General features: G+C 41.6%; 1 protein-coding gene across 1 annotated transcript in view; it reads left to right on the forward strand.

The window, feature by feature from the left end:
- The first annotated feature begins 4,800 nt into the window (after positions 1-4,800).
- The window catches only part of slc30a6 (solute carrier family 30 member 6), a 158,357-nt gene continuing 140,175 nt past the window's right edge, over positions 4,801-22,982 (forward strand). The window contains exons 1-3 of the mRNA XM_054738519.2: positions 4,801-5,015; positions 8,991-9,037; positions 14,239-14,325. Coding sequence (XP_054594494.2) covers positions 4,832-5,015; positions 8,991-9,037; positions 14,239-14,325 — 318 coding nt within the window. The 5' untranslated portion in view covers positions 4,801-4,831. The remainder of the gene's footprint in view (positions 5,016-8,990; positions 9,038-14,238; positions 14,326-22,982) is intronic.

Raw genomic sequence — 22,982 nt, forward strand, 5'->3', positions numbered from 1 at the left:
ACACATGCAGGAGAATGAGACCCTGCAGACAAGCTGTAATGCATCCATGTGGAGTAACATGTCCTCTTGGATAGCTTTCTGCATGAATACTCACACTTGTTAGGTTAGCAGTAAAAGTCTCTGTAGCCTTTTGCCATCTATCTAGCTTTCTGCTCCATCTGTGTTCTGTTTTACTCTGTGGCCACCCCTAGAAAACTGCTGCCCCCCCCCCCCCCCCCCCCCCAGGAAAAGCCAGTTGAGAAATCATATTAATGTTCAGTCAAACCATATTTTGATCTTGTTTATTCAAGACGCAATTGTAAAAAAAAATACTACAATTAATGAGTTAAGAAATAATCAGAATAAAAAAAACATGCTTTTGCTGCTCACCATTTTAAATAAGTTTTTATCTCCATAGTTTTTTGTGTGAACACAGCAACAAGTGAATTAACCTAAAAAATACATTTTTAAATCAAATTTGGGATAACATTTTATATAACTGAAATGTATTTTTCTAAAATGTTTGTGCTTGTAAAATTTAAGTAAAATGGTTGTGATACGTACTGTTATTTTAATAAAAACGAATGAAGGCGCAATGCAGCACATCGCCACAGACTAAATTCAACCAGAGTTACCACAAGGACCAATTTGGTGTGCCACCCACAACATTTATTTTGGCCCCATTCTGCCACCCCATCAAAATTTTCTGGAGGCACCCCTGGGTGGGGAAGAACTGCCCCCTGATCTGAATCTGAGCGGTGTTTTGTTATTGGACTTCTGTGCTCGTCGTGGATTGTCCATAATGAACACCATGCTCAGACAAAAAGGTGTCCATATGTGCTATTGGCACCAGGATACCTTAGGCCGCAGGTCGATGACTGATTTTGTTGTCCTTCTGTCTGATCTGCGGCTGCATGTCTTGGAAACTCGGGTGAAGAGAGGGGCGGAGCTGTCAACTGAACAATACCTGGTGGTGAGTTGGCTTCGATGGTGGTGGAGGAAGCTGGTCAGACCTGGCAGGCCCAAACGTATTGTAAGTGTCTGCTGGGAACTTCTGGCAGAATCTCCTGTCAGAAGAAGTATCAGTTCTCACTTACAACAGAACTTCCAAAATGTTCCGGACATTGAGTCCGAGTGGGCCATGTTCCGTGCCACTGTTGTCATGGCGGCCTACTGGAGCTGCGGCCACAGGCTTGTCTGTTCCTGTCGCAGTGGCGGCTCCAGAAATTATTTTCTGCAGGTGCTATGGAGGAGCTAGTCTTTTTGTTGAGGGTGCTATGAAGGAAGTGGTCATGCGTACCTATTGTTCTCTAAAACACCTTCGACACTAGCAGATACTCATGCGTGCACATAACCTCAACAACACCTGAAACAATCATTAATATACATCATAAACATATGAACAATCACTGACTTTTCCATGAAATCATAAACACATACAGCCACACAGAAAACCATCTATAGTGTTGCAAGGTTAGCTAACGTTAGTGTTAGCATTTCCAGCGGCAAAACCCTCGACTGCTGCGGCGGTTGAGGGTTGACCCTCTTCATCCAGATCTGTAGGTTTTTGTGGGTCTGAGATCACTTCCAAAGATTCATTAGTTTCTGACTGAACCTGTGGAAATTTGGGCAACAAACACTGATCCATTTTACCACTACCTCTACCTTTCACTCGTTCACAGGTGGAAAATGAGGTCAAAGGTTAACATCAATTTCCTGTTTTGGTTCAAGTTTTTACTATCTATATGATAATTTACTGATTATTTTTGTTTTGTATGTTAAATATTATCACATCCACATGTTAAATTAAAATTAAATTGTAAAGAAAAAAAAATCTAATATTTACTTGGGGGTGCTATGGGGGTGCAATGACTAATCCACGGGTAGCTATAGTGCCCCCTAGTGCCCCCCGGCGCCGCCACTGGCCTGTCGTGGTGGTAATCCCCATACCCGCTGGTGGACATCAGTGGTAAGGGATGCTGTCAAGCTGAAGAAAGAGTCCTATAGGGTCTTTTTGGCCTGTGGGACTCCAGAGGCAGCTGATGGTTACCCTGCAGTCCAAGTGGAATGCAGCCCGAGTAGTCACAGAAGCAAAAACCTGGGCAAGGGAGAAGTTTGGAGAGACCTTGAAACAAGACTTCCATACACCTTCAAGGAGATTCTGGTCTGCCATCCAATGCCTCAGAAGGGGAAAGCAGTGTGCTACCAACACTGTTTATAGTCTGTTTATTGTGGGGATGGTGTGCTGCGGACTTTGATTCGGGACAATGTTGATCAGTCGGCAGAATACTTCGAAGACCTCCTCAATCCCACGTCTTCCAGTGAGGAAGCAGAGTCTGAGGACTTGAGGTTGGGCTCTCCAATCTCTGGTGCTAAGGTCACTGTGGTGGTCAAAAAGCTCCTCAGCGGCATGGCCCCGGGGGTGGATGAAATCCGCTCAGAATTCCTTAAGGCTCTGGATGTAGTAGGGTTGTGTCTCTGCCATATCGCGTGAACATTGGGGGCAGTCCCACTGGACTGGCAGATCAGGGTGGTGGTTCCCTATTTAAAAAGGGGGACCGCAGAGTGTGTTCCAACTACAGCGGATCACACTTCCGATATATATATATATATATGTATATATTTAACGCCGCAGCAGGACTTTTGGACCATACCAGCAGGGATTCCACAACCTGAGCGTCTTAACAAAAAACGGTGATCTCCATAGCATGTGGAAAGTCACATGTCACGTAGATATTTACTGAAGACTTAGGCTGTGTTCGAGATAAGCCAGTTCTGTGCAGATTAGATCAGCGGTGATCGGCGCGCAGTGCATGCCGGTTAGATTTGTGTCCGACTTGACGCCGACTTGCTCTGATGTCATGCATACGTAGGCAACAATAACCTTGTGAGATCAAGGCGGCCGCAGATTTTGGAGCAAGGCGCTACAGTTGCTCTCCCTCGGCTGCAAAACCTAGAGGATGACGGGAAACGCCTGGCTCTCACCTGATCTAAGATCTGATTGGTTCATATTTGGATCCAAACATCCGGTGGTAGAACATGAAATGTTAGTTGGTCACATGTATTCTGTAAATCATGTTATGTTGATGATGACAACTATATAGGCCATAAAGAGAAATGTGATTTGTGTTCTTTTGTCACGATTCCCATGAGCATACTAAACCTGCAGCTGATAACCTTTACTTATTAATAATTATTACAGTCATGTCTTCATATACAATATATGGTATCCACAAGCACGTGAGGATGTGTTTCAGCTGCTAACAGGCACCAGAATTAAAATTGAAATTAAACAAGTGTGAACGCTAACGCGATATCTTCAGCCATCATCACCCGCAAGCTACACATGCAGGAAATTCTGTCCGACTTGTGTCCAACACGCCGGCTTTCAGCCTCTCCTCCTGCTGCTTCCGTCTGCTCTCGTCTATTTTCCAGGCGAGGCGCAGCTCAACTCGAACACGGCCTTATATACGGATCAGTGATTTGGCGCATGCGCCTTTAAGATAACTCGCTCAGACTATAGACATGAATAGACGTTCCATTAGGCGGTAGAGATCGTAACGTCGCCGCCATATTGGATTGGTCTGCTCACTCTCCAAAGTCCGCCAGTTTTTGTACAACAGGCGAATTACTGAAAACAGAAAACACAGGATTATTATATACTTTTCTATCCTATCTGATGGTATTTAATATTTAAATTTATTTTGTTTAATTATGTTTATATTTTAATTATCACGCCATATATTGTCTGATTTTGCGAAAAAGCTTGATAAAATGTTTTTTTGTTGTTGTTGAGTAAACTGGCTTGGCAAGTCAGACTAAATAGATTTCTTATTTAAACTTTGTAAAGCAAGAATTAGGTCTGGTTAACTAGGCTACGTGACGTGAGCACCTTCCTCAGTAAATAACGAATGCACTGGGGGCGAATGGAGACCCATCTAAGATGGCGGCCGCGGGACAAGTTTTTTTTTCTTTATTGTACAAATTCACAAATACAGCGCATATCTTACAAATCAACAAGATATGAATAAGTATAGTTGGTTAAGAACAAAGCAGCCATTCAAACAAAGAACAACAACAACAACAAAAAAAAGAACATTATAGGTCAGAAATAACAAAACAGCATACCCGTGCATTAAATGACCTTATATGAAGTAAAGAAAACAAAGAAAACAAAACAAAAACAGAAGTACGCACATACATTCTAGCTACATCAGTTGAAAAGCAACATCAAAAAATCAAGTAAGATCTGAGCCTTCTTTAATTTACACTTATCTAATGAAGCCTTCAATAGAAGGACTTCATTTTTAAAACCAGCAAAATTCGGAGTAATTTTTAAGAAGCGACATTTATGAATGAAAATTTTTGCAACTATACATAAGTTGTTAATCCCAAATTCTATTTTCTTATTTTCTGTTTGTAGGCCAAATCTAATTACTTGAAAGGTTAGAGAAGGGCAATCAATATTTTTAGAGGTTAACCAGTACTGAAAATCATTCCAAAAAGATCTGGAACTGTCACATGAATAAAAAAGGTGCTCCGTAGTCTCAATATCAGTTTTGCAAAAAGTGCATGTGTTCGTATCTATATTGAATTTCTTATGAAGATAGTCCTTGGACGGGTATATGGCATTTAAAATTTTAAAGTGATTTTCTTTTGCTTTTGGTGGAATTGTAAAAGAGAGATATTTAATCAAGAACCTAAAATTATAATCTTTAAACAAATATTTTCTTTTTAATTGAGAAGGAAAAAAGGCCGCGGCACAAGTAGTTAGGGTGCGTTCGAGTTTCCTCGGAAGTCGGAACTCGGAATGACGTCACACCCTTAGACTCTTGGGTAAAGGAAGTTCAAAATGGCGAGGGACGGGATGATGTCCACGTCCACGGGTCTGTCCTACCACACCGCCGGGGATTTTTACCCCAGAAAGTTCGGCCCAAAGCCGGACGTGGTTCCGTCCGGCGTCACGGAGAGGAAGGTGGTTCTGCTGGATAAACCTGACATGGTGTCACTGGACGTCATCAACATCAAGGATCCAGGTTTGTTATGCTAGCTGTGCTAACAGCTGTTTGGGAGCCTACGTTATGCTTCCATGTTTGTTTGTTGATTATCGCACTGTAAACATTATTTCTGAGTAACAGCCACTGAGCCTATTTTTGTGTTTGACTGGGGCAGAACCGAAAATAATAGAATAGATTGATGATGGCTTCGGTGTCTGGCTCTCATCAAACCACCGGTTGATGGTTTACTTCCGGTTTTCTGAATGGATCCACAACGTTGGAGCTTGTTTGTTTTTCATTCCTGTTGTCATGTTTCCGGTTTTCTGTTTCGATGCTTTGGTCTACCAGATGATCCTTTTCCCCACCTTAACTTGGAATTTCCCGTCCAGCAGATGGAACCATTGGCATGTTCTGACCCAGTCTGCGATCTTGGCGTTGTGGCGAGCCGTTTTAAATTTATTCAACAGTTGGACCTCTCTAATTCCCATTTTATGTAGCAATAATTTAATTGTTCCTAGTTGTATTCTTGGTCAAAATCGCAGTTGAAGATAGATCAGCAGCTATGTTGTTGTGATATCACTCAAAATCCCAGTTTTACATTTATTAGGCAGACAGGATATGTATTCAGATATGTAAAAATCTATTCAGATATGTAAAAATCTATTTTTCTTAGTAGAAATTAGTATTACAGGTATCCACAATAACACTGCTACTATCCAGAATGAACATCTCAACTATCTGAAATGTAATTCCTCCTGGATGATGTTTTATCAGGGCACCATACCAGTCAGAGGAGCATACATGCAGATAACGCTATGAACACGTGCTGGTCATAAATGTCAGATAAGTTGAAAAAGTTGATTTATTTCAGGAATTCCATTCAACATTGAAGACCCTTGGTGCCAGACTTTAATCGGCTAAATAACTCAAAAGTTCTGCAAAAGACTTTAAATGGTCTCTCAGTCTAGTTCTGTAGGCTACATAATCAGGGGGAAGCCTGCTGACTTGACAGTTGTCCTAAAGATGACCATTGACACCTTGCTCAAGGGGGGAAGATACAAAAGGTCCTTGCTAAAGAGGATGGCTGTTCACAGAGCTCTGTGTCCAAACACACTACAGTTTTTACAATCACTATGACTGTTTTTTTTTCAAACCATTTAAGAAGTTTTCTAAACTCGTAATGCACCATCACACCTAAAACACAATGTTCCATACTCACAGAAGCATGAATCAGGCTTAAGGCCCTATTGATCAGAACCAGGATCTTGAAATGAACCCTGAAGTTGACTGGCAGCCAATGAAGCTGGAGGAGAAGCGGGGTGATGTGGGTGTGTTTGGAAGACTTGGTCAGAAGCCGAGCACAGGCATTCTGAACCACCTGTAGACGGTTCAGGGAGGTTCTGCTCAGACACGTGAAAAGAGAGTTACAGTAGTCTAAGCGTGAGGAGATGAAGGTGTGGAGAACAATCAGAATGGGACTCAGCTTAGCAATGTTCCTGAGATGGAAGAAGGAAGAGCGAACAAGAGAACTGACATGAGAATCCAGGGTGAGAGCTGGGTCAAAGGTCACACCAAGATTCCTGACAGATGGTTTGGTGTGAGAAGCAAGCAGACCAAGAGAGTCTCTGACTTTGGGAACCAGCTTGTCTGGGGCACAGATGAGGATCTCAGTCTTATCTTCATTCAGCTGAAGAGAGCTTCCAGCCATCCAGGTTTTGATAGAGTCTAAGCAGGTGTGTAACAGCTGCAGCTTAGACATCTCATGGGGCTTAAAGGAGATGTACATTTGTCATCTGCATAAAGATGGTAGGAGATTCCCTTGAAGGAGCTCAGGATGTGCTGAAGAGGAAGCAGATTGAGGAGGAAGAGTAGAGGCCCCAACACAGAACCTTGTGGGACACCATGGGTAAGAGAGGTGGTGGAGGATCTAAACTTGGAGACGGCCACAGAAAAGGAGCGCTCAGAGAGATAAGAGGAGAACCACTCCAGAGCAGATCCTGATAGGCCTTCCCAGTCTCTCAGCCTCTCCAGTAGCAGGTGATGGTCAACAGTGTCAAAGGCTACAGTCAGGTCCAGCAGGACCAGAACAGAACATTCTTCTGCATCACTGTGGGTCAGGAGGTCATTAGAGACCCTGTGACACCAAGCTTTCCCAACTGATGGACAATAAAGGGATTTTGTATTCAGTTTCTTTTGTATTCATCTATTTGTAGTCTTCTAGTCCCTGTTTTAAAGTGGGTTAAATCTTTTTTCACAGGCCAACGACATAAATAAAAACTAGTAATTCAGTTCAGCTAGAACATGAGGAGTTTCGTTTCTCTGTATGTCTTGCACATGTGGTAGAAATGACAATAAATGCTTCTCCTTCTTCTTCTTAAATGAAAATGTAATATCTCACCTATTAACTTTCATGCTTTGGAGCAGAAAAGTTTAATAAAACCAAAATAATTCAAGCTCAGTTTTCTCCACTCTGATTTCCTGTGATGCTCACCTGTTCCAGCCAGCCATCTGCATCTGTGGGGTTGTGCTCTGAGCTGAGGAAGGAGCGGTGTTGTTCTGTTCATCTTCATCACAGACAACAGTTGATCACACAGGTTTGTGCTGCTGAACATGGAGAGAATCAGAGCAGCTGGACCACACAGTTGGTCAGTGTGTCGGGAGAAGAGATCAAAGCTGCAGCAGCCACATAGTCATACTGACTTGAGCGTGTCGCTAAACTGGAGTTAAATCATCTTAGTCTGGAAGTTGGTTGGTGTGCTTTCTGTGTCAACAGCAAACAGATTACTGAGCTGTTAAAATCCATTTCTGGGCTTCAAACTCTGCTAATTCCTGAGTGAACTCAGCGCTGAGTAAGAGGAGTGTTTTCAGTTTGTCTCAGACTGCGGAGCTGCTGAGGCCGAAACTAGAAGTGTGCTATATAACTAAACAGAAAGGAGGGGGTGCTTCAACTGACGATCTAATGCCGCAAAGGACTATGGGATTTGTAGTCTTTGCGGTAAAATCGTCCGGCGGGCCAGTTTTATATAATTGATATTTGATCTGGCGAGCCAAATAAAAATAAATTCGGGCCAAATTTGGCCCTAGGGCCTGAGTTGGACAGAAAACCTGTTGGTTTCTCTGAAAATACAGACGACAATGGATGCCTCCGTGCTCCGGCTGAGATTTGGCTGTACTCGTTCACCAGCCTTTGTATGATAGCCCCTGTTTTATGACATGGTCAATGATAGTAGCTCTTATTTGATCAGTTACCCTAGTTCCTGCCTTTGTTTGTTTGTTTGTTTGTGTTGCTCTATATTTTTCCTTTTCCACACATCAGCCCAGCGGGTCCTCTTTTAGAACATATGATCATGTGATTGGATGATCCTCAAACTTGTGTGTGGTTCCTAGACAGGAACAAGCTTCTCCTAATAAAAAGGCATTTCTACTAGCAAGGTGTATTATTGATGGGAGGAATGCAAATGTGGATAGGAGGTGCTGAAATTCCAATACACATTAATGGAAAAAGTGACCTAATTTTTCCTAGGAAGAATTACATTTCAGATATTGGAAGTGTCCATTGTGGATAGTAGGAATGTTATTATGGACATCTATGACCTCAGCTGAGGCGTTTCAGGCAGGTCCTGCCAGCAGAGGGCCTCCAGCCCTGAGTTGACCCTAGACACACTGGAGGGATTACTTCTCCATCTTGGCCAGGGAACACCTGGGGATCCCACTGGTGGAGGTTGCTGGGAAGAGGACGGTTTAGGCCTGTATTAGAGCTCTGACCTCAGGGACCTGGAGCCTGAAAAGCTGGTGGAAACAGAGTGATGGATCAGCTGATCAATGATGCCATTCTTTGGTTATGAGCTGGTCAGCAGCTTTCCTCAGATAAAACACAAGTCTGAATCATCTTCTGGCAGTCACCCTATTTTAATTAGACCTGCTTTTATTCCCTCAGTAAAACAACACGAAGATGACTAGAATGCAGGAATTGACCGTTTGAAATACTGACTGTGATCACGTTTCCTTTTGCAGATATTCCTTTACACAGAAAGAAGCACGAGCACGACTCCTACATCTTGGTGAGTTTCCTCAGGGGTTTCTGTTAATGTATATACAATGTTTAGCTTAGTAGCTCTTTAAGACCCCGGCAGCAGCATGCATGAATGGAGGATGAACACAAGTGCACACTAAAGCCAGAACATGAGGAACACAAAATGCTGAATCACAGATTCTTTGATAGAAATCATCTGATGATTTTTCCACTTCAGACCCTTAAAACATATTTTTGTGACATTTGAAACAAAGCTGATACATTTTTGTACCAAAATTGGCCACATGGTGGCAGTATTGGTCTAAACTTCACTCCTCCTGCTTCGCTATCAACAGTAAAGTTCAGATGCTTCTGGTTGATCTGAGTAAGTAAATTTTATTTATATAGCACTCATCACAGACATAGAATCACAAAGTACTTCACATAGATCAAAATAAAATAAAACAGCCATAAAATCATAAATAGATGAACATCATAAAATCAAAATGCTCTCAAAACAGAATTAGATTAACTTCAGGTAAAATAAAGTCATGAAATTATAAATTTTCATAAACAGATTAAAGATTAAAAATTTGAGTTAATAATAAGAAAATAAAAGTTTTAGTAGTCAGCTGGTTCTGTCACCTTATGCCGTCTCTCCTACCAGCACCGTAGTTTAGTGTTTTTACTGTAGTCTTATTCAGCTGAGACAACACGCTGGAACTTAACATCTGTTTGCAGTTTACCTTTAAATGAAGCTTGTTCCCATCGCATATCTTTGCCCCCACTCTAGAGTCTGATATACTGATATGGAGTCCCGATTCCATGATTCAGCAATGCTTTAAAATAAGAAGAAAAATGAGAACACATCCACGTTGTCCTTTACGTTTTCTTTTAACTATTTATTCATTTCTTTGTTTTTGTATTCACAAACTTTCTTAATCAGCCAAAAAACATCACTCATTTAGGAAGTGCACTGAAAAGAAACATGTTAAAACTGTGCAGGGTATCTGCGGGTCCTTAAAAAGTCTTAAATTAGCTTTTCCAAATTTAAGTCCTTAAAAATCCTTAAAAAGGACAAATAATCCTTAAATACAGTTTCCAAAGGTCTTAAATTACCAAAGACCCAATAAACAAGATTCTTTTATTTCTATAAAATTTTCATGAATTTCTAGTTCGTATTCAGCATTTTTTGTGTATGATGTTGGCGTAAGCGGAACCGTACACATTCAGTTGGTTGTGAAAGGGGGCTATTTTTAGATGAGCACATTAGCTGGTTGAGCTAGTGGGAGCTTGCGCCATGGGGAAGTGCAAGTTTAATGGTAACTGGGTGGCTAATCCCACGTTCGCGACGTGATTAGCACCGGTTCCAGGCAATAGCTGGAAATTATAGCTTAAATTTAATTTAAAAAATAGCTTAAATTTGGTCAAAGTGGCCTTAAAAAGGTCTTATAAAGTCTTGCATTTGGCTCCCTTACACCTGCAGATACCCTGTACAAATATAACTGGACATTATACAGTTTTGTTTACTTTATTAAGTACACACACACACACACACAAACCACAAACCTGCCTCCTGCCACAAACAACTATTATAATAGTCAAGCAATCATGTCATTTATAAAGGTGTAGCTTATTGCACCAGGATGCTCTAATCTACCATCATTAACTTCTAGTCTGAAGTGTGATCAGCTATGTGCCATCTAATAATAAAGACAAGATGATAGCTTATCAACCAACTTTAACTTTGTAACCTGTTAATACAAATGCTACAGTCAGTTCTAAAGATAATGAAATCACCATCACCACTGTTGTTGCTACAGCCATGTCCTATTCTTATGCTTCCAGTGGAAGGGATGGGTGAGGAGATGGCTTAGCTGCTAGAATCAGATGATTAATTACCATCGACATATAAATATTGGACAATGGGTTTCCATATGCTCCAATAATAAGTTTTTGTACTAAAATGGGAGGTGGCCACCACCGCCATTTTGACCGTGTCACAGGTTCCGTCAAGCCCAGACAATTCCATAAAAGGGAAGAGAGGTGGAGCTGAGGGTGGGGCTGTAAGGCTGGGATCAACTGACGACACCCGGTCGAACTAGCTACAAGCTAACCTGAAGCTAACCCAAAGCTAACGCGGAGGTGGGAGCTAAGCTAACGGAGGTAGCAACCTAGCTACAACCGGAGTTAACTGTGCACAACACCAGAGCTTCTGAGTCAGAGATACGCCGGGCTGACCGCTGGGTAAAACCGGGTGGAACACAGAGGTCTCCGAGACCTCCACAAGCCGGCAGCCGCACAGCAGACAAGCGCCGCTGCAATCTGAGATGCGCAGAGCTGCCGCTGGGGAGAACTGGGTGGAAAGGTTTCCATCCCAGAGCTCCACAAGCCGACAGCCCGCGCAGCAGACAGAAGCCGGGATCAGACAGAGATGCGCCGAGCTGCGGGGAGGGGAGAAGAGCTTCACAAGCCGATAGTCGGAACCCAGCTCCACCAACATGTTATATTTCAACTCATTTTCTAAAAGTGCAGCATTATGTTAAATGCACTGGGTTTTACCCTATTACATTTAAATTTCATGGTTAAACAGTACATGTTAAAATCTAAGCTCAGCTCGGCAGTGACCTAAAATACATAAATATAATTTTACTTACCGAAAAAAATGAAGTGGAGACTCCTTGGACGCTCTATTAGTGCAATTAATGCCACAGCAAGTCATTTTGTCCAACAATTGCACAAATAATATCCAAACAAGAATACACAAACACAGACTCAAAATCCCGGAGCGGTTTCCAAGCCAGACCGAGGCTCTACTGAGGCCTTTCCACGGAGCTAGCTCTGTGGTCACGTGGGTCTGATGCTCATTAATTATACAGAATTTTAGGCTTTTAATTAGGGCTGGGGGTAAACGATTATTTTTAAAACGATTATTCTGACGATTATTTTATCGAATAGTCGACTGTTCTAATGACTATTTAGAAAATTAATCTAATGATTATTTTTCTATTGCACAATTAATAAAAACCAAAAAATCTCAAATAAATTCCTCAAAAAAATTGATAAATTCTTACTGTAAGAGAATAAACACTACAGGCCTTCCATTTTGTATAACACTGCGTTTATTGTGTTGCGGTTGGTTATGTTCTGGTGACGTGTAGATCTTGGGAGTGCAGGCTGCTGCCTGAGAGGTGGTAGAAGATGGAGTGTCTCCATGCTGCTTTGTTTTGGTCACTTATGTGCGTGAGGCGAGTGGTGTTACGGGTTAAACCAAACTCAGGTGATATTTTACACTAAACCGAAAACCCACAACACTCTAAATGTAATAAAAGGGAGATCTACACCACAAAAAAGATGAACTCTAAACCAAAACGTAACAGCTTATCCAAACGCAAGAAGCTGTTAGCGAAGATGCTAACAGTAGCTTTACCAACATTAAGTTCAAGTTACAATAAACCAAAAACACCCAGCAGCAAACAGACCAGCACGGAGGAGAGACTGCTACCACCAAAACAGCTCTCCTAATGTCTGAAAGAAGCTCCTTAATGAAGGGAGAAGCGCTCCCGGTGATTTTCTACATCTGCGATAGACACGAAGCAGCGCATCTGACCCCGGAAGTTGTTGTCCGTTGCCGGGAGACAAAGGCGGGCAAAACAGGAAAATAATCTAGTAGTGGACGGACATTGTTCCGGGTCTTCGGTATTTGGCAGAGACGTTAGTGAAGGCGGAGAAGAGGGCGAACTAGAGGGAAAACAGGCCGATTCCTCCTCTATTTACAAACTCCTGGGGATGCAACAAGTGGGCGTGGTGCGTCGACTTCCGGATCTGACGTCGACAAATTTTTAGAATCGAGCCGTCGACTTCGTCGAGGCTTCGCTACAGCCCTACTTTTAATACACTTAAACAGAAGAGTGAGAAAAAAATTCACCCCCCTCAGAGTTGTCATGAGTGTAAACTAGATCATTTAAACCAAAAACATGTTCTGGTACCAGGCTGTAAACATGTTTATTTCTGCTGTGAAATTGGTATTTTTAACATGGGAGTCAATGAGGATTTGCTCACTTCTGACACCAGCCCCCAGTGGATGAGGGTGGAACTGCAATTTTTGGCACTTCCGGGATTGCTTCAATTTTTGAGCCGCATTGTGGGGGCTTGTTAATTACCTGCAATTGTATAGCACCTTTCTGAGTCAGAGGACACCAACACTCATTCACACACTGATGGTGAGGAGCTACGATGCAACCACAGCTGCCCTGGGGTTCACTGACAGAGTTCCTGAATTTCCCCAATCCGATTAAAATCTTGGTTGATCAGAAATCCTGAATCTGTTTACAGGGACACACACTGAAATGATCCGATCATGCTGTGAGTTTATATGCACCAAGTATTCAATCAGATTAAACAGGTTGAGCATGCACAGAGTTTTCTTTCCTGGGGAAAAATAAATTGGAAATAAGCAAAACTAAATGAAAAACGTAAAAACAGAAAAAAACTATTCTTCTTGCTTTCCTGATTCATTTAATCAATTTAATGTTTTTATTTAGCTCATAGAAGTCACATTTTCTTCAGTGAATAACTGCAGGTTTATGCTTTGCTGCGTTTTATTGTTGATGATATTAAAATAAGGGAGGGTTATCCTTGTCGCTGCCTCTTGATCAGCTGGTCGCAGGTCTGACGTGACGGGACCGGGGGGTTTCAGACTCTTGTTTTATTGCTGAGCTCTGTTGTGGCTTATTATTAATAAAGTGTGACAATCAATCCTGCATGTCAATCGGAATGATGAAAATCACCTCTCAATCGGATTGAACTTTCATTCCGATTGGGCCGAATCGGATCAGAACATTCCGATTGACATGTTTACATGCAGAAGTTTTGATCTGATTGGGCATTCAATCTTATTAATAGTGCGCATGTAAACATGGCTACGACATTAAGGTGTTTTTGTCGTCCATGCAACAATGAATATTAAAAAAAATAAGTTCACGTTTTACATTTAAAACTATGTGTCTCAGGATGAATTCTAAAATATAGTGCTTGTTTTTTGTAAAGTTGTTTCTGATCTTTTCCACCCGGTTCTGGGTGATCGGATCAGAGCTTCCCTACTTTGAATGTTAGTTAAATGTGAGAAAACCTATTGAAGCATTTCATAATTACTTGCATCAGTAATAACGACGTTCTTCCCCCAGATGCTCAGTTTTCCATTACTTGGACTCTTGAGGTTTGACTTTTTTTCTTGTTTAAAACTTTCAGGGTACTATCCATCCATTTCGGAAGTCCCACAGATCAGTTTTTGGGAAGCTTCTGCAGGAATTCCGATTGGTTTCTTCAGACAGACGGGTAAGAGAATGATTAACTCTCTTTACACTGTTATGAATCTGGTGTAGGACATTTATTTTATTTTAATCTTCATCCTGCTCTCATCATCCTGGCTTCCTCTAACTCCACATTCAGCAGTAAGCATGTTGGGGGTGGGAGGGGGTGGGGGATCTTTACCTTGTAATCCCGTTATGCTGTAAGCCTGTCAGCTGTTGGACCTGAGACATGCAGTCAAAGTGAAACACCTCCAGTAATCCCATTTCCTCTGAAGTACACAGAGTTCTGGTGAAAACAGAAAGAAGGAAACCTCTAAAGGGAGAAAACATCAGCTGCTGTTTGTGTGATTGAGCTGCTTTCATCCTCATGTCTGAATATTCTGCATTTATTGAAAAATAAAAACTCTTAACGTGATCCTTCAGCATTAACCCGCTCAGCGCACAAGTTTCATTACAAATATTTAACAAAACACACACACACACACACACACACACACACACACACACACACACACACACACACACACACACACACACACACACACACACACACACACACACACACACACACACACACACACACACACCCAACAACAACAAACCCCAGGAGCTCCATCAGGGTTTCCCTTACATAGGCGTAGCCGTGGCGGCCCGCCATGGCTGAAATCCCACTGCCACGCCTACAAGATCCCAATTTTTTTTTGTGCTGTTTCCCGAAGAAGCAGCGGGAACTACTATGTTGTCGCTTGTGATCACAGCCGGCGGGCAGCAAGAAGAAAGGAGCAGGCAGGGCAAGGTGCAGTTACAGCATAAGTTACTGAGTTTAAAATTAGAAAGGTAGCAGTGGATATAATGCCTTTTGGTTTACATGTTTCAATAGCATTAAGATAAATGAGTGTTGGTGATCTTGACAGGGTTTCCTCCAGTGCTTACTAGGCCAGGTTCTCCTCCCCCCACTAGGCTAATCATCACTTATTCATGTAAAATGTATTTATTTTTTCATGTCTGACTTTAACCGCATCTAATACTGTATTACGGCGTGAGCGCAACAGCAACAACTTAAGATCGATGTGTGAGCAGCCTGAGAGGTCGGGTGTTTTCATCTGAACCCTTAAAACCTCCAGCAGGCTATGTTGCACTATTGACGTGTTAGCGCACGGCGCTAACAACTTAGCGATTTGACATGTCTCGGAGAAAGCGTAAAAAACACGTTGGACGCTTCTTCTGAAGCGGAAAAATAACACCTCTTCTTAAGCGGAGCACGACGTTGCCTCGGCTCGTTCACCCTCTGCCGAGCCGGACTGAGCTCGATAACATTGACCCAGCACAGCCACTGGGTCGTTGGAGCTGCCCCGTGACTGCCTGATGGAAAACTAGCGGGTTTCATCTGACTCGTAAAGTTTCTTGTTTTTGCTGGGGACCCCCTGTGTTTTACCGCTCCCTCCTGCAGTCTTCCCCTTTTAAAATTTAAAATGATTCTGTAAATTCCGTGTATCAATAGAAAAAATCTCTGCCTCTGCAGTAAATGTAGACTCCAAATAATAAATAAGAGGTGCATTTATCTGTATCTCCTTTGATCCGCATTTGTGATATTTTCAGCACCAGAACAGTGAAGCAAAGAAACACATTCCTGAGTTTGTTAGTAATTTTATTTATTAGGTGCATCTGACCTGTTCTATTCTTCTCTGAAATGAGATCAAATCAGTGCTTCTATGGGTTGTCTCCACACAGCACTAGAAAATTTTACTTAATTTAGAGACGTGTCGTAATTTCTCCCCATGCTCTTATGCTGAGCTTAAGTACGGTTTTAGTAAGGATTCTATGCAATGTTTGATAAATGGGACCCCAGGCATGTTGATCAAATAATTGCTGAGAACTGCGTAGTAGCCACAGCTCGTTAGCTATTTCAAACGGATCTAGAAGCTTTGGGCTTTAAAAGCTCCATACTGTAAATAACTTCCAAAACATCTGAATTGTCAAAATTGAAAAATTGTGATAATAGTGATCGCGATTTTGCAAAACAATAAAATAAAATAAAATTTGCACACCCCTAGTTGGCAGTCATTTCAACTAAACACAATGACCTCAGTCTTATTGTCAATGAAGCACTAAAGTAGTTAGCTAAGAACATACATCGCGTAAACAGTCTACTATTAGCTGGACCATTCCTGGTTGTCATGAGTCACAGGAAATGGATCTGACAATCATTTTAGATCAATTGATGTATTTGGAACCTAAGCCAGCCATGTGGAAGATCCCTTTTTTGATTCTGATCACATAGCAGTTTTTTTGGGTGGATTTCTCCTCGTCTCTGCTGTTAAACAGAAAACACATTTGGCATGTTTGACACATTTAAACAGAGTTTTGTGCTTATCCTGAAAAGGAACAAAGAGTAAATAAAGAGTGGAGCAGTTTGTTGGAGCAAAACGGGGACATGTGTAGGTTTGCAAGTATACAGCAAATTCGGCATGCTCAAAATAACTCTTTCAGAGTTGATTTAAACACTTTTAAAGTTTATATATATGGGTCCATCCCAGTGTAATGATCTGAAGTTGTATATTTATACACTGTAATTAGATCTAAGTATTATAATCAGAAGTGGTTGCTTTTATCATCAGGTAGTTTACTTAAACACTCTGTATTGACTGAGAGACAAGAAAAGAGAGAGTTGGGATCGTTTAAGAATCTTTAATTTCTATAATTATAAATTCTTACAATCTACCAGGACTATCTCAATGATGGATGTATATGGATTTGGATGTTTCGTGTTGGTGTGTGTGTGTGTGTGTTGTTCAGAATCTCTAGGCTGACGTAGCGAATCTGGTTGTTATGACTAGGCTACCACGAGGCTTCAGAAGCTGATGACATGAGCCGCCATTTTGTGCCGTGACCACGTACCTATGGAGTCTCCCGTGTAGATCAGGAAATGCCAGGTCCTCGGACCTCGGATGTACCGGAGCTGGTGAAACAGCGGTCGCAGCACTACAAAGCCCGTCTGTGGGTCGGCTCCGGTAGCAGTCGGCAGGCGTCAGCAAGTTCACTCTTATTTTGAAGGAACGTCGTCTTGTTGGTTCAAACGACGGAAATCTCCAGCTTGACAGTTCTCAGCTTAAAGTAGAAAGCACAGCTGGCCAGCCTGTAACTTTCTTAATGATGACGATGGAAATCCTTAGGACCTCCAAATGAACGGAACTGAGGTTAACATGGAACTGAATATGAAATGGCGTTGCCTTGTTTTATATCTCCCAGTTGTTTATAAATCTTAGTAAACCTGTTTGGACAAATTAAGTAAACAACCCAGGTTCTCTCTACGACAGACGAAAGTTCTGATTGGTTGAAAACAATGTGTCATGCGTTTCCATGGTAATGTAGATCAGTCTGTCTGGTGCAGTCCTGTTTATTCATTAAACACATAACTCATGACATCTTTATTTCACAGATCATTCACCTGATTATTAATGATCAACATATGCTCTGATTAGCTTTATCACGAATAAAGTACTTTAATTAAAGGAAAGCGTTCTTCTTCTCTTCTTCTGTCTCTTCTCCTGGAATGTAAACATACTGAACCAAGCGTCCGACCTTGGCGATGTTACTGCGTGAAGGGGCAGCTGTTAAGGGCAGACAATTATAATCTTCATAACGCTACACCAGTAAGTTTTGATTTAACACTTTTTGAAGAGTTGGTACTTGAACTCTGATTTAGTGTTAAAAACCAACTCCTCTAGAGTTAAATATTGAACACTAAATCAGAGTTAAAGTACCAACTCTCCAAAAAGTGTTGAATTAACACTTACTGGGGTGGACCCATATAGACACTTTAAAAGTGTTGAAATCAACTCTGATAGTTATGTTGAGCGTGCTGAATTTGCTGTGTACACTACAACCAGTGTTAATTTTCAGAGTCAGCTTACACTCAAGTTATAAATCACCACCATGATTCAATGAATTTTAATACTTTTCAGTGTGCCATGCCAGGAAGCTACCAATTACACTGACAAACACTGGCTAACTCATCCCTTGTACACATCATGACTGCATTCAGTCAGTGGGATAGGATCACAAGGAGAAGAGTCCTGGGCATGTAGTATGAACCATGCACCACATTATTATTGTGATGGTGGAACACACAGCCATCTCATTCTTTTGACCAGCCTCCTCACTTACGGTACAAACATGACATTACAAACAAAACCACATTTGCTAGAGTGAACAAAGTACCAACTAAGGACAACACAACTCCCAAAGATAAATATGCATAAACACTCCAAAATAGAACAAACTAACTAAAAACATGACTACCCACAATGCACCTTGCCCACTGCAGCTCCTGCAACTCTCTGCAGCCAATCGGTTGCTACCAGTCCAACTTTTAGAATAAAAGGGCGGAGTCTACAAATTAACTCTGCAGGTGTTACCCCAAAATTCCACTATCTCCGCTCCACTCCGGCACGAACCCCGCAGCAAAAACGGTCCCGTTGTAGTCAATCAGAGCTGTTCCACTACTGCGGCCGTGCGGCGCAGTGCGCCGCCCGCCTTTCCGCCATCCGGCAAAAATAGGATTGATTCTATTTTTGCAGGACGCCAGAGCACCCCCGCTGTCAATGGACAGACATCACAACTGCCCAACAGGAAAAGGAGCAAGCACAACTTCCGTTATTTCACAATAAATCGATAAACAAAAAGCGTTTTTTGTTTCATATGCACAGGTTTAACAACTTTTAACAACTATCAATGGCGGCTGAACTTTAAATGCACAAAAATAAGCCATAAATACAGTTTCCACTATCAAAGTAGTCACCCTTTGTTGATCCAAACACTACTGATCTCTCAACACAAATGATGGGCAGATTAAACAGTTCATTTCGATGCTTCTCCCACACAACGGGTGTTTGGATCTAACTTCCGCATTTATTGCTCGAACTGTATCGCAAGATCTTGAAAGTCTGCGCATGCCTGTTTGCGCACCTCAGGTCTCCGCACCGGAGCGGAGTCGTTGTAGAGCGGGTATAGTAAAATTTGAGTTCGGAAGCGAGCGGCCGCGGAAAGCGGGGGCGGAGCGGAGATAGTGGAATTTTGGGGTTACAGCTGCTGTGGGAGTTTAAAGTCCAGGCTTGTGTTATTTGTGGACGTAAAACATCAACATTGCAAATCAGTAGTAGAGTAAAAATTTTAAAGATAAATCCCCGAAAAGGAACAACAGATATTTCAGGGGTTCAAAACCTTTATAGAATGTAATCTTGGTATCAATGTTTTTTTTTTAGAATGTGTGTGTGGATGTGTCATATAGAAGTGAAATCAGTTCATGTAAAATAATGGTGGTAATTGTGAAACCGTGATTATTTCTCGGACTATACCAGCATTTCTAATCATTGCAGCCCTGGACAGATGTGGTGCTAAAACAAGACAAAGATAAGACACAAACAATCCAGAACCAGAGCGGATGTTCGTCACCATGTTTGTGTGTGTTTATCTGTCAGTTTTATTGTACAATAATCTGCTTTGAACACACAAGTCAAAGTGGATTTTATTTTGGGGGGTGGGGGGTGGGGTGTAGCTTTTCTTTTCCAGAGAGCCTTAGATTGGATTATTGGATTACATGGCGACAGCCAGAAATGACATTTCATGTCAACAACCAAGTTTATATCCTTGTTAATGTTGCTTTTGTCACTTTTCTGTTTGATGTTTTTTGGTGTTTTGGGTGCACGCACCATATCAAGTACGATGTTGCTCAAAGGTTTGAAGCTACTATGAGCCAACAGTGGTTATGACAACTTTTTAAGAACTTTGTAAGGGAAAGGCATCTAAGGGAAATTTTGAATGTTTTCAGCAATTTGTCATGTTGGATTGTAGACGTGAGACTTGTTGTGGAAACACCTATTGGAAGACATTATTTGGACCTTTGTGGATTCTAAAGGACTGTTTTTGTTTGTGTAAGCGAGCACATAGGACCTCCTGGAGCAGTTAGACTCAGTATGTCAAATAGTTGTGGACTCGATGGCTCCACTAAAAGAGAAGTGTAAGCAGCCTAGTTTTGATGCTTCTCACATGCTGCTAGGAGGGAGTGTCTGAGTGCTGAGCAGGTATGGCAGAAGGATAGGATTCACATCTTGTACGATCTGTGGAAAAAAAGGTGGAATCATTATCAGAGACTAATGAAAGCAGCAATATACCATTACTATCGGGTTTCATTCTAATAATCCCTGCACTCTGTACGCCACCCTGGATGCAGTCATGAACATACAGGAGTCAACAAATCTGGAGCCATCTGTCCATCTCTGCAATGATTTTCCTAATTTCTTCTTGAGGAAATTGGAGGATTTGTTCACTCATCTGCTTTGTCCAGCTATGTTTAATGACTTTGAACCAATAACATTACTGATTTGGAGAAATTGTTCTCCAATATGAAATTGTCAGTCTCTCTGCATGATGTCTTTTCCACTTGTGTTTTAAAAGAGGTGTTTCCAGCTTTAGAGTAGGCTATTCTGTCCATGTAGAATGGCAGTTTAGCCAAAAGTTATGTTCCGGCTATACTTCAGCTCACAGTGATGCAGCCAGTTCTTTAAAAAAACAGGGCTAGATAAATTAAGAATTACCATTCTTAACTAAGAGTCTGGAAATGATCGTCCATGACACCTAAGAGCTTTTTGGGATGAACAGGGAATTAGAGTAGTTTTCCAGTCAGGTTTTAAAGCCCACTCAGTACAGAGTTGGTCCTACTAATAGTCTTAATGGCGATTAAGTTCTCTTAGTGATGCTCAACATAATGCTAGCCTTTGATACTTTTGATTATGGAATCAAGATCTCCAGGCTGGAGCAGTGGGCAGGTGTCTCAGACCTGGCACTGCAATGGTTTTGGTCTTACTTATCCAACACGGCCGTCCAGGTAAACATTGGATACTTCAGTACTGTTTGTGCCCTCCTGCCATGGGGAGTTCCACAAGGCCCAGTACTTGGGCCAGTGCCATTCTCCTTGTAATTTTTGACACTGGGAACTATCATTAGGGAACACAACAGTCACCACTCTTCCCTAGCATTATTTGAGTTAAGATAGACCTGTAGCTACATCTGGAGTGAGGTGATGAAATAATAGTTTTTCCAATTGAGGCGCCTGGCTAAAATTAAATCAGTTCTCTCCCAACAGAACCGCCAGACTGCAGTCCATGCTTTTGTTACATCAAGGTTGGATTACTGTAATGGATTGCTTTATGGTATTTCCTGGGCTGCTGGAGTATGGTTGTAACTGGTGCAGAACGCTGCCGCTCATTTTTTGACAGAAACAAGCGGATCGGACCATATAACAGTGCTGGCATCAGTTCACTGGCTACCAATCTCTTGAAAAGTTGCAAATTCATTTGTTTTTTTAAGCAAATTACTCTGTGGCCTCATCCTACCTCGCCAACCTGTTGCAGCCATACACTCAGGTTTGTTGCTTGAGATCTGCAAAACTGATGTCTCTCAGGATCCTGAATGCCCAGTGTGTTTCTAAGTGGGAGAGGTAGGGCTGTAACGATGCATCAATGACGTCGACGACTCACCTCTAAAAATCGTTGACATCAAATGTCGTAATCGATGCACCACACTCACTTGTGTCCCCAAAAGTTTGGAAATAGAGGAGGATTCTGCCTGCTTTACCACTAGTTTTACTTCTTTTCCACCTCCACCAACATCTCGGCAAAAGTCTTTAAGAACCAGTAATCTTTAGTGGGGCATCTTCTGATTATTGAAATATATATTTTTAAATAAACCTGATCATCATTTCAACTTTTAAATCTTGTGTTGTTGTGCTTTCCTTTTTTGCACACGAGCCAGCATCCCTAGGAATCGTCATAACACTACTCTCCACACGCATGAGTGACTAAAACAAAGCAGCATGGAGAATGAAACTCTCTCCAACCACCGCTCAAGTTCAGCAGCCTGCACTCCCAAGCTCTGCACGCCACCAGAACACAACCTGCTGCAACAAAATTAAAGCCGTGCTATGGGCCTGTAGTGTTTATGTTTTTACAGTACCTATTTATAAAAAAATGTGGGGTATTTATTAGAGATTTTCTGGTATTTATTAACCTTGCAACTAATCGAATAGTTATGCCTTATTTATCTCATAATTGGAAGATTGCTAAGTCATAATTATGAGATAACCTTTTATTTTTTATCTGAGTGGCGGGAATGGGCTTCCATACCAGTGGTAGCAGAGTCCAGTAAAGCTTGGTGCTATTCAAGTCAAATTGCGTCTGCGTGTGTGTGGGGGGTAAATGTGTAGTGCTAACGTGAAAGCACAGTAAACATCACAGGGGTAGAAACAGTAGTAAAAAAAATATTGTTTGTTTGCCACAGGAACAGCCAAGTTAAACATATAACCACGTCGCTTCGTCACATTACACACCACTCACGGGCTGGCTACGGAAAGCCAACATGAAGTTATCTCAACAGTATCCAACATGATTTGGTCTGCTGTATCATTTGGGGGGAGTTTGGCATTTTTTCATTAATATTAATCAGAGCAAACAATTTTAACCTCCGAGAACCCTGTCCACAAATGTGGACATTGGCTCCTTGCTCTATAAAATTTTGTTTTATACCTTTTTGTTATTATTTAGACATTTGATATTGACTTTTAGTTAAAATTTTTTGTTGTCTCTTATATTTTTTCAGAAAATTTTACACCATTTTTATTTAATT

This window comes from Nothobranchius furzeri, chromosome 12 (assembly GCF_043380555.1).
Source record: "Nothobranchius furzeri strain GRZ-AD chromosome 12, NfurGRZ-RIMD1, whole genome shotgun sequence".
NCBI lineage: Eukaryota > Metazoa > Chordata > Actinopteri > Cyprinodontiformes > Nothobranchiidae > Nothobranchius > Nothobranchius furzeri.